Raw genomic sequence first — 12,641 nt, 5'->3', positions numbered from 1 at the left:
CTGTTGGAAAAAAAGAGGGGGAGGAGAAGCTGGTGTAATGCAAACTGGTAAGCCACCCTTGACAAGGCAGTCAAACAGACTGCTTGACATTCCTACAGTCTAGATGAGCTCATTGCAGACAAAAAGTGTGTGTGTGGGGCGGGTCGTCTTTTGACTCTTCCCTCTCCTCCTAGACTGGTCAGGTTGCCTAGGTGTAAAGGGCTGGTAATGGTGGAATAACTGAGGGTAAAATTACTACTTTTTAGGGAAGGGAGTATAAATCCCCAAAGACGTCAATGTAGCCCTGGAGTTCTTGAGACTTCAGAACTTGTCAGTCTGCTGGAAAAGAGGGTTGATCCCTCAAAGGGGAGATCCTGAATAGTGTGTTGGACGTCCTGTGGAATACCAGACGATAGAAGCCATGAGCACCTACACACTGTAGAAAACAGATGCCATGGCCCTGGCTGCAGAGTCTTCCCTATCCAATGCAGCCTGAAGAGAGGTCTCAGCAACTAGTTTACCCTCATCCAATATGGCCTGAAACTCTTGCCTGGGATTCTTTGGTAACTTGTCCACAAATTTGAGAATATTGTTCCAGAGGGAGAAATTGTATCTTCCCAACAAGGCTTGCTGATTCAAGACACAAATTTGTAGTTGGCAGTCAAACAAATTCTCCTACCCAAACAAACACACACACATGAAAAAAACAGGTTTCTTTGTCTCTTTACTTTTTGGCAGGAGTGGGATCCCCTGACACTCTGTTCACCGCTGAGAAAAGGTCCCCAAGAGTTCATATTTGTAAAAATACTCATATCCCCATAAAGGATATAGCACCTCCATTCAATCCTTTCATCTGTTAGCGGCAGAGAAGATGGTGTTTGCCATAAAACCCTCGTGGCCTCATTTATAGGGAGAACTACTTAGGAAGACCAAAATGTACAATAATCTATGTGAGCTCTCCTGAACTACCTCCAATCTGCATGTCCAAGGAGGAAGACACGCTCTTCAACAGGTCCTGATAGGCCCTGTAATCATCTTGTAGAGGCAAGAACACACCGGACACCACCACTTCTTCAAACGATGAGGAGGAACACAAAGCAGGTTGAGGTTGAGCCCTCCACCCTGTAACTCCTCTGACGGAAGTACTGCTAGGACAGTTTGCTCCTGCTTGGCAGCCAACTTGGTACCAAGGGTGACTTAATGAACCTCCTCATATGAACCACCCCAGTACTTACTCAGCGATATACAGGGATGAGGGCGAAGGGAGGATCTGATGGTGGGAGGAAACCCCCAGAGGTTCCAATATGGTCATTGGTAGGGCATTGGACTTCAACCTCTTGCAGACCAAGGATCCACGTCCTGTAACCAGTGTGGAACCTCTACTGGATACTAAGAGCAAAAACCCCTGGTTCATGGAGAGTGACTTCTCCTATCTCGAGATTGTGTCACATATAAGCTAACTACTGATTCTGAAGATGAGTCCAAGTCACCCAACAAGGGGGGGGGATGTGCGCAGTACCCCTCAGTGCCAAGAAGTGCTGTAGAGGCTCCAGAGACAACAGTACCAAGGGAAGCAGAGTTAGTTTGCCTCTTGACTGCACTGGGCAAGGAGGCACAGGAGGAACCAAAGCTGATCATGGCACCAAAAGTTTACCTCCAGATGTAGGTAAGTCTGATGCAGTCTGAGGATTTATCAGTATGGGACAAGATGTCTCCTGTTCTTGAGAAGCCAGTAACAAGAGGCATAAGACAGCATATGCAGCTGCATATGCCTCCAGCATTGTTGGTACCGAGAGTTTCTGCTGATACTGTTGTTGCATTTTAGGATATGTCTACATCAATTAAATTCCACTCCTGGCCTGGGTTAGCTGATTTGGACTTACAGGGCTCAGGCTGCAAGGCTATAAAATTGCTTCATAGAGGTTCAGGCTTGGGTTGCTCCAGCCTGAGCCCAAACATCTACACAGCAATTTTTGTCCCCACAGACCAAGACCCACAAACCCAAATGAGCTGACCTGTGCTGCAGGTCTTCTACTCCGGTAGAGATGTACCTTAAGTGGTCAGTACCACAGAGAGGGTTGATATACCAGCACTCGTTGGTCTCATCACAGAAACCGATGCTGGAGTCAATGATCCTGATTCAGATGCACTGGGGAATGCCTCCTCTCAGAGGACACTCTATCTTGTCCCTCGGCTTGTCTTCTAGTTGGCGGTGCTAGAGATCTTGGTCTCCTGGAGGATGAGTCCTTCAAAGCACCATGCCGATATTTTTTTCTCAGCACTGGAGAAGAAGAGAGGTAGTGAAACTCCACAATCACTGATGAGGCATTTCTGACAGAAGCAGAAAGAAGGCTCCAATGGTGGACTGAAGGCAGCCTCCATGAGAAGGTGATGGGGCATCCCCTCCCTACTGTTTTTAGTTTGGGGCTTAAAGTCACTACAGATCTGGCACCTGTCCTGGACATGACCCTCAGTAAGGCACTTTAAATACTGAGAATGCAGGCCACTCACCGGCATGGATTTTCTGCCACTGATGCAAGGCTTAAAGTCTGCAGACCGAGGCATTTCCTGGTACCAGACATCAGCACCCAGAAGAAAGCTGGAACCAACAGTCCACTAAACTACAAAACAACTAAGAAATGAAATTTACTCTAAACTAACTATGAATGAGTACCAAAATTATATATAAGAGAAAATTTCACTGAAAGGGAGAACACTCTCTGAAGCAAGCCAACATGCTCTGACTACTAACCATAGGCAATAAGAAGGGACTGGGCTGTGTCTGGGATAGCTCCGCCCATTACACCATCACATGGCAACAGAGGCCACTCACCGGCATGGGGCGCATGCCCCTCTCTGATGGAAACAGCTAGGGGGAAAAAATCTCTCTCTCTGGTGCACCGGGTACAAATGCTACTGCAGTGGAATGGAAATGGACACCAATCGCTCAAAGAAAAAATGGTTACCTACCTTTTTGTAACTGTTGTTCTTTTCACTCATCCATTCCATTGTAGATGTACGAGTATGTTTCATGCAGAGTTGTTGGAGATGGTTCTCTTAGCAGTACCTGCTAGGGTAGTACATACACCCTTTGGTGCTTCATGCCACTGTATCCAGGCATAAAGGGGCTGTACTGCTCCCAATACCTGCCTCAGTTTCTTCATACTGGAAAAGAGCTCCGGTAGAGAGGGGAAGGAGGAAGAGTCGTGGAATGGACATGTCCAACATATCTTGAAGACACCATCCATTCCACGGTGAGAGACTCACAAGGAGTCCAAACTGGCAGTGGGCTCGGAAACTTCTGAACAAGGATTGAAGGACTACTCAACCAAATCTGGCATTGACTCTGGATTGATGAGAGATAGTATAATCAGAGGCAAATGTATGGAGTGATGGCCAGGTTGCTGCCCTACAAATATCCAGAATGGAAACCGTAACAAAAATGACCTCAGAAGCCACCTGCAATCTGGCTGAGTGTGCAAAAATTTTATTGGGAGATGCAAAATTGTCTAATAGGTAACAAACGAATACAACTTGGAATACAGGCAGAGATCTTCTGGGTGGAGACCAGCTGGCCTTTCACTCTGTCTGAAATCACCAAGAAGAATTGAGAGGAAGAAGTGAATCTAGTCCACTCCAGATAAAAAACTGAAGCACTGCTATCATCTAAAAGCATGGTGCTTTTCCTCCCCTTTGCTCAACTGGGGCTTTGGGAAGAATGTTGGTAAATAAATTACTTGATTCATGTGAAATTTGAAAACCAATTTAGATAGGAATTTAGGGTGAGACCAAGGGAAAACCTTGTTCCTAAAGAAAATTGTATAGAGGGACTCTGATACCAAAGCTCTATTCCCCTACTCTCCTGGCTGAGGTTATTGCAACAAGGAAAGATACTTTCATTGACAGGTGCAACAGAACAAGTTGCTAGTGGCTCAAAGGGCGGGGGGTGGGCATCAAATTTATACTCCACTGTGGAACTGGATCATGAATCTGTAGGTATAATTTGAGCAAACACTTTAGAAACCTCATGGACATGCAATTTGAAAAAACTGAATGGTTACCCACAGGTGGGTGGAAAGCTGAGATAGTTCATCACAGTTCTTTGGTGGCTAAAAGTCAGTCCATGCTGTTTCAGAAATAAAAGAGTCCAAGATATGGTTAATCGGAGCTCGATTTAGAGAAATGCTTCTTTATATGGGCAGATGGAGAATCTAGTTAAAGGCTTTCTCCTATTCAGTAGTACTTCCTGTATACCCTTTGAGCAAACTCATTCTGAGATGGTCAGACATGAAGCTGTAAGGTGGAGGTCCTGATGGTTGGGATGAAGGTCCATGCTGTAAGATGGAGGTCCTGAAGGTTGGGATGAAGGCATCAGCTGTGGACCTGGGAGATAAGATGCATATCCTCTTGAGAGCAACAGCAGAGATCTGACTCACAGGGCTAGTAGGGTCTAAAACCAGTGTATATGAGGCCATGCAGGGGCTGGTAGAATAAGGTGAGCAAAATCTTGCTCAACTTTGGCTAAAACTTTGGGCAAAAAGTACAAGAACTGGAGGGAATGCATACAGCTGGCCTCTCAACCAGGACAGGAGGAAAACCTGTCAGCAAACCTGGGCTGAAGCCTGCTTGGGAACAAAAAAATGACATTTTTCCTCTTGTTGCAAACAGGTCCACTTGCGGAGTTTCCCACCACTAGAAAATGGACCTGGAAATGTTCAGTTGAAGAGACCACTTGTAGTGGCCTGCAAACAAACTCCTTAGGCAGCCAGCTGGAGTGTTTTGAGCTCCCAGAAAATTAACAGCTTTCTGGTTGATAGGATTGGCAATGAAGAAATTCCACAGGAGGATTGCTTCCTGGCATAACTTTGTGGATTGGGCCCCTCCTTGCTTGTTTACATAAAACAACCGCTAGGCTATCCATGAGCACCAACACATTCCACCCCCGATGTGTGGAAGGAATGCCATGCAAACCAGATGGATGTCCTGGAGCTCCCTGATATTTATATGCAGATCCTGGGGAGACCAAAGGTGACTTAAGTGAGCTCCCCAACTTAGATCTGATACATCTGTGACTAGAATGAGAGTCTGTTATTGGGAGGGGAGGGGGGACTCCCTCAGAAACATCTGTACATTCTATCCACCAGTTCAGGGAGCATAAGCCTCAAGAGGGTATGTGAATCACCACATCTATATGGTGACTGGCCAGTCAATACACCAAGGCTATCCAACACTGTAGATGTCTGAGATGTAGTCTGGCATGCTGCACCACATAAGTGCATGATGTCATATGTCTTAAAAGTGTGAGACAGTTCTGAACTGTGGTGACAGGGTGCAACTTTAAATCTAAAACAAACAAAAAAATCACATTGTTTCTGCAGTGATAGGAAAGCCCTTGCCTTTATAGCATTCAGGACTGCTCCAATGAATTCTATTTTTTGAACAGGGGAGAGAATGGCTTTCACTTTATTGAGTAGCAGCCAGAGTGTGTTAAACGTGGATCAAACAGTGGCTACATGGGAGAGTACATGAGACCTGCTCTGGACTTTTACTAGCTAGTTGTGTAGGTAAGGAAATATATGCACTCCTGACTTTCTCAGAAATGCTGCTATTACAGCTGTACATTTTGTGAAAATGTGAGGGGCTGCTGACAGCTCAAAAGGTAGCACTGTGAATTGGTAGTGGAATTCATTGACCACGAACCTGAGAAATTTTTAGTGGCTCTGGTGAATTGCCACATGAAAATAAGCATTTAAGTGAAGAGCATTACATACTCCTGGGGGAATTCTGTGCCACTGCACATGCACAGAATTTATATTCCCCACAGATTTCTTTGCTTCCCTGAAAAAAATGACTCCCTGATGGGGAAGCAAAGGGAAGCCACAAGAACGGACATGCGACCCTCCCCAGCAGTATGTTTTGGGTGCACAGGGCAACCAGTAGAGAGAGAAATCACTGTGGGACAGGAGGTAGAACTGGGGAAGACCAGACTGGTGGGTGGCTTGTGCGCTGTGCCGGGCTCAGCTACTAGTCTGGCCTGGGCTTGGGAGGACGGGACTTCCTCTTCCCCTGCAGGGCATCTGGGGCTAGGTCAGATTTCTCCCTGGCTACAGGAACTCTGCAAATTCCTTTTCCCCCACCCCACCCCCCACTTCCTACACCCATTGCTCCTCAGCTGCAGTGGGAAGGATCCCTGTACAGGGAAATGTTCGCCCATCCACCCAACCCCTGTTCATCCAGACCCCCTCATACTCAGACCCTCCCACTAAGTCTCACCAACCCATTCTCAGAACCCCTCTGATGAGCCCCACTCCCCCTGCATCTGGATCCCCACCCCACCAAACCCCAACCAGTTGCACCTGGATCCCCACCCCACTGAGTCCCACTCTCCCAACTTCTGGACTCACTACTTGAGCCTCCCACATCCAGACCCCCATGCAGACCACTAACCCCCCCCACATCCACCACCCCCCACTGAGACCCAAGCACCTTCACCCCCTGCAGAATCCCATTACCATTGCACCCAAAATAACCCAACAAGCCCCTGTGCATTCAGATCCTCTACTGAGCCGCCCACAGCCAGACTGCCCCACAGAGAACCCTCTCAACCCACACCTGGATCTCCCCACACTAAGTCCCTCCATATTTGTATACTACCTTGCTGAACCTGCCTGCCCACACCTGGTGCACCTGGCATAGAGGGGCAGGGCCCTGGGGTGTTTCTGGGGCAGGCCTGGTCCTTGGACTGTGTCAGGGTTGGGTGCAGCCTCATCGCTGAATCCATGTCTCATGGAGCAGGAGTTGCACAGTGATCTCTCAGCTCTGTGCAGCCAGTGGCCTGTGTTCCCCAATGCCATGCTGGAGCCTCCACATTTATTTGACAAATAAAATTTGCAGAATTTTGAAGGATTTTAAAATATTGTGTGCAGAATTCTAAATTTTTTGGCGCAAAATGCCCTCAGGAGTAATCATACCAGTCTCTTGGATCTAAGGAAGGGATAATAGATGCTAGAGTGACCATCTGGAATTTCATTTTCTTCAAGTACTTGTTTAACAGTCATAGATCTATAAAAATAGGCTTGATACTCCCTTTTCTTTTCGGATTAGGAAGTACTGTAAATAAAACTTTCCCTTTGAAGAACGTCCTGTATGGCTCCCGTAAGGAGAAGAGACTGGGCCTCCTGAAGTAACATGCTCTTATGAAAGCAGATCCTCAAGATGAACGGGGAATAGTGGTGGGAAGAAGAGGGTCAGAAATAAATTGTAGGGTGTATCTCAGTTCCACCATGCTTAAGACCCACTGATCTGGGGTGATGCAGGTCCATGCACTTAAGAAGTGGAATAGATGGTTGTCAAAAATAAGGGTCTGGAAAGATGGCACTGTGGGGAGTGGTATACTGCTCTCATCCAACAGGTCAAAATGATTGCTTAGATGATCAAGGATCCCTAGAAGAGCTGGCAGCAGCAGAGGAGGGTGGAGGCAGAGGATGTCTTTTGTAACCCCTACTCCTCCTTTTGGACAGGTCCTTGGAACGTGGCAAGAAGGGCGGAAATTACTGGGAATGCAGTGGGTGGAACTGCTTTCTTCTTGATGCGGGTGTATAGATCCCCAAGACTTAAGGGTCACCCTTGAATCCTTACAGCTGTGGAGTCTGTCATCACTTTTTCCCAGGAAATAGCAAGGTGCCCTCAAATGGGAAGCCCTGAATTGTTTGTTGAGCCTCTGGGGGGAGGCCTGATGCTTGCAGCTAAGATGAATGCTGCATTGTGATGGTAAAGACTATAGCTCAATCCGCAGAGTCTACCACATCCCGGCTTGCCTGCAATGTCATTCTGGCAACTAGTTTGCCTTTCTCCATAAAAGCAGGTTACTCCTGCTTTGCATCATCAGGAAGTTTGTCTTTGAACTTCAGGATGTTATCCCACAGGCTGAAATTGTAATGACCCAGCAGAGGTTGCTAGTTCACAATCCTGAGCTGTAAACCCCCTGTGGAATAAAGTTTCCTACCGAACAGATCTAGTTTTTCCGCCTTCCTTTCCCTTTGGAGCAGAGGCCTGGTGTCCTTGCCTCTCCTTTTGTTGGTGACTGCAGCTACCAGAGAGCCTGGAGGAGGGTTGTTGTAAAAGTGTTTGAAATCCCTGTGAATGGACATAATCTCTTTCTTCTCCATCCCTTCAGCAATGGGGGGCAGAGAAGAAGGGGTCTGCTATAACATCTTGACAGGCTTCAGGATAGCCTCATTAATAGAGAGAGCTACCCTAGATGGTCCTACCAAGGCTAAAATGTCTACAAGCCTGTATGATCTTTCTTGTACTTATTCTGACTGAATATCTAGAGCTACAGCCATGTTTTCAACAAGTCTTGATGAGCGCTAAAATCATCAGGAGGGGGAGGGATAGATTAGGCCATTGTTGCCTCATCAGAAAGAATAGAAAAAGAGGCTAAGGGTTGACTAAAGGACTTGACTAAGAAAGAGAGGCTGAAGGTTGCTGAGTACGTCCCTCCTCCAATTCTTCTATAGGGGATTCCTGGGCAAGCAGCTCCGCCTACACAGTACTGATCCCAGTACCGGGAGAAGGAAGATGGTGACCTTCCTTCAGATGTTCCCAGTACTTTGTTGATGTAGAAGTGTAAGAAGGGAGCAGAGAGGTTCTGGTAATGGTGGGAAGCCCCAATGGGTCTAGAAGGGCGACTGGTATGAAGGTGAGACCCAGCTCTGTGTAGGCCACTGGCTCTTAGAATGCTGAAGCTGGTACCATGATGGGCAGGCAACTGCACTCGGGCTACAAAGAAGCCAACTTCTGAGTCTGATGAAGAGTCTGTTTCCTCTGATCACGGGGGAGCTGAATCCCCCTCTCCAGACTTCAAACTTCCCACTGGTGATGGAGTTGCTACTACTGCCCCCCTTGTAACCTTTAACCCAGTGGTTAGAGCTGCCACCCAAGATGAAATAGAGCTGGGTTCAGTCCCTTGCTCTATCTGATGTGGAAGGGGTCTCCCATCTCCCAATCTTTTCTGTTGAAGCTGTTCCACTTTCTTATAAATATTGGCATAAGGGGACTAGAACCTAGGTCTGCTACTTCACAGATAGGTGCCCTAGCCACTGGACTACAAAGTCATTCACTCTGTTACTGGCCCAATGAATATTTATTTTTCTAATTACTTCACTAAAGATTGATTTTCTTCTGTTTTTCTTGAAAAAGGGCTGACCTGGCTTAGGCGCCTAACTCCATGAGTGGTTCATGACTGTGAATCCTGTATGAGAGAAGCTCCTCCCTCCAACTCAGACTCAGGCACCTAAATCCCCTGGAGCAACATGGCTTTGGCCACACCCGTCTCCTCAGCATTACCTACTGACTAATTTAGTGGCTGCAGTTCCTAAGTTCCCCTTGTGAGCTCTATCTCAGGTAACTATTTAGAAACTGCGTAGTGACAAAACAAACTAGTTTGTTAGATAAATTATTCTTCATTTTCTACAAAAACTGGTATGTCATAATACCGACTAGGACTGGGCGCTTCACTCCATGCCAGAATAACTTAATATCTGGGTCATATGGATAAATGAATCTACATGAGAACAAAATATTATTAACTTGAAATATATTAATATATTGCAGTTTATGCTGGAGTACCTCTTGCAAAATGTCCAGAATTCATTCAATTATGACATTGTACATAAACTCCTTTACCTATCCAATTCAAACATTAGATATGTAAATACAGGTTATTTTACAGTTGTAAAATAAATGTAAATGTACCAATCGGAGGTTTACCTTGAAGTATTGTATTCTTGATGAGGTCTCTTGCCATTATTGCGTTCCCACCTAGAAGATGACTGTTCAATAGGTGGCAGACCAGAAGCTCCTGAACTTCGTCTCAACTGTGGTGTTGGTAAACTATTCCTGCTATTTAATCCCTGTTGAATAATTTAACAAGAGTTAAAATTTCTCTTATTGAAAGCAGTTTTATGATTTATTATTTCTGCAAGTAGTGTATAAAGTTATTTTTATAGCTAATCATGTTCAAAGAAGTAGGAAGTATGGTATCCTGTGTTAGAAACATATTGATCTCAAAAATTTGAAAAAGGCTTATTTAGGAACAGTCTATTCGAGAGAAAGATATCTATTTTATTTCATATCTTCTCCTCACCCCATAATAAAAATAAAATCTAAGATATTTGTCCTTGGGAATTCATCTGTTCCAGCTATTATTCAACACATGAAGTCAAATAATTTAGAGCTGAAAGAGCTCTATTATCTAGACTATCTTTTTGCAAATATAGGATTGCACCTTACAGTACATTTTCTAATATTCTTCCTAGGTAAAGCACCTATGTGACTTCTGAACCTAAGTCCCATTTTCAAAAGTAACATAGGCTTCTAAGGATATGTCTATATTGCAATGTAAATCCAGAGTTAGTGGGACTCAAGTCAGCTGACCCTGTGTTACAGAACCCAGAGCCTGAGCATCTCCACTGATTGTTAACTGTATGTTAAGAATTTTCTAACCTGAGTTAGGACTTGGGTCTCTAGCATCCACATTGCAGCATACAGACCTGAATCAAACCAGCCATATCCCAGACTCTATAGTGCACTTCCAAAATGTGTCCACTCTAGCCCTTTGATAACGGTGCACTGTGGGAAAATGTTACTATCCACGCTGCATGTTACAGGAAATTGGAACAGCCTGCCAACCCATCTTGCTGAGTAGTCATTTTGGTCTGTACATTCCCAGCTACTGGAACCAGCAACATAGAGCAAATGTCTTTTCAATAACTTCTCTTGCTTGCATTGTCATTTCTGTGTCAGGAAATGGGGAGAGCTTCTGTAAGATGCTGGTGCACATTTCAGCAGTGTTTTCTGACACACCAAAAGAACCTCACAGAGCTTATGATGGAGCAGGAGAAGGAGGACCCTACCATGGCAGACTTAAACCGACAGATGCTGCTCATGGCACTGTGTATAGCCGCTGATGCTCTCAATGTAGGTGCTTCCGGTGCAGTGCCACAAGCACAGAATGGTGGGATCATATTGTCATGCAGACCTGGGATGACCAGCAGTGGGTCCAGAACTTTCGCATGAAGAAAGCTACATTTCTGGAGCTTTGTGAGCAGCTTGCCCCAACCCTCCAGCATCAAGACACATGCATGAGGGAACCCTTGCCAGTCAATAAGTGGGTTGCCTTAGCCATCTGGAAGCTGGCTACCCCAGATCGTTACAGGTCCGTTACCAACCAGTTTGGTGTTAGGAAGTCCACTGTGGTAAAGTGGTAGCGGAGGCTTCTCAGACAATCAGGCATGTGGGTTTACCCCATGGTGGAGGGTAAAAAAGATATTCCCTTTCTCTCAAAGCCAGCAGTTACTTCAGGATTTCCAAACTGTGTCGGGGACACTGATGGGACTTGTGCCCATAGTTTGCCCTCTTCAGGAGCGCATGAGTACATAAATCAGAAAGGATTATTATGCAGGACCTCAGAGCTTGATTTATGAATGTCAATGCAGGCTGCACTGGGAAAGTTCATGATGCCAAATTTTTTTGGTTGATCAGGAGTCGATATTCACAGACAGGGCAGAACTTTCCCACCAAATAATGTCATAATATACAGTTACTGTCCCCACTGTTATACTGAGAGATCCTGCATACCCCTTTTTGCCATGGCTTATGAAATCATACCTGATGTAAGAGGCGCTGGCAAAAGATGGCTTAATTACACTCTCCGAAAGTGTTGAATGCGCTTTTGACAGATTGAAATTCTGCTGGAGATGTCTACAGACACATTTGGAAGCCAGTGAAATCAAGGCTGTGTTAGTGTGGCTTGCTGTACTCTTCACAATCTTTGTGATATCAGAGGTGAGCCACTTCCCTCTGAATGGATCCACGACAGCAAAGGGCTGCTGAATGAGTTCACTAAGCCAGAAAGTTCACCTGCCAAAGCTGGAGCTGGATGTACGTGGGCAACAGAAATCAGAGATGCTTTGTGCTCTCACATTACGGTCCCAGTGGAAGAGGAAATAGTATCTTTATGAATTTGCTTATGGGGATGGGGTTCAGTGCTTGGGGAGGGGTGAGGCTTGACTGCCAGGCACTGCACTTATGAATGCCATGACCACTTATGAAACGCTGGGTAGGGGATGATTCACAGTATGGATTCATATAAGAAAGTGATTGAAGTGTGGACTGATGCATCTAACTTTATAGAGGAATACTGTTTGCGTACTAATTCCTAATAGTCCCTGATCATGTGTTTATCTTAATTATTTTAAATACACATTGTATGATGTGATATAGTGATGATAAACGTTCTTGACATAAAAAGCTTTATTCATAAACATGTATTATAAAAGTATAACATTCACCCATTGCCAGGCAGGCCAGTTGCCATTACCACACCAAAACACCAGTAACAACAGAACCTTTCAACAACAACAAGTAGTGCAAGAACAAGTGCAAAAAGTAAAACCATGAACAAGACAGAAACCCCCTACCACTGCATGTCTCCAGCATCCTATTCTCCTTTCTCTTCTTATCCCATTTATTCCATGCTTGGTGCCAGGAGAAGGGGCTGCAGGCATCCAAAGGGGAGAGGGTCAAGAAAGAAGATTCTATGAGGCAAAGTTGCCCTGTCCAGCCACTCATGGGGCCCAATTGCATGGACCACTGGCCAC

General features: G+C 45.5%; 1 protein-coding gene across 2 annotated transcripts in view; it reads right to left on the bottom strand.

Annotated features, from left to right (window-relative positions):
- The window catches only part of PDE3B (phosphodiesterase 3B), a 289,004-nt gene that overhangs the window by 103,575 nt on the left and 172,788 nt on the right, over positions 1–12,641 (bottom strand). For both annotated transcript variants that reach the window (XM_030560452.1, XM_030560453.1), the window contains exon 4: positions 9,751–9,893. In XM_030560452.1, the coding sequence (XP_030416312.1) occupies positions 9,751–9,893 (143 nt within the window). The remainder of the gene's footprint in view (positions 1–9,750; positions 9,894–12,641) is intronic.

This window comes from Gopherus evgoodei, chromosome 4 (assembly GCF_007399415.2).
Source record: "Gopherus evgoodei ecotype Sinaloan lineage chromosome 4, rGopEvg1_v1.p, whole genome shotgun sequence".
Classification (NCBI taxonomy): domain Eukaryota; kingdom Metazoa; phylum Chordata; order Testudines; family Testudinidae; genus Gopherus; species Gopherus evgoodei.
This window is presented reverse-complemented; position numbering and strand designations above follow the sequence as displayed.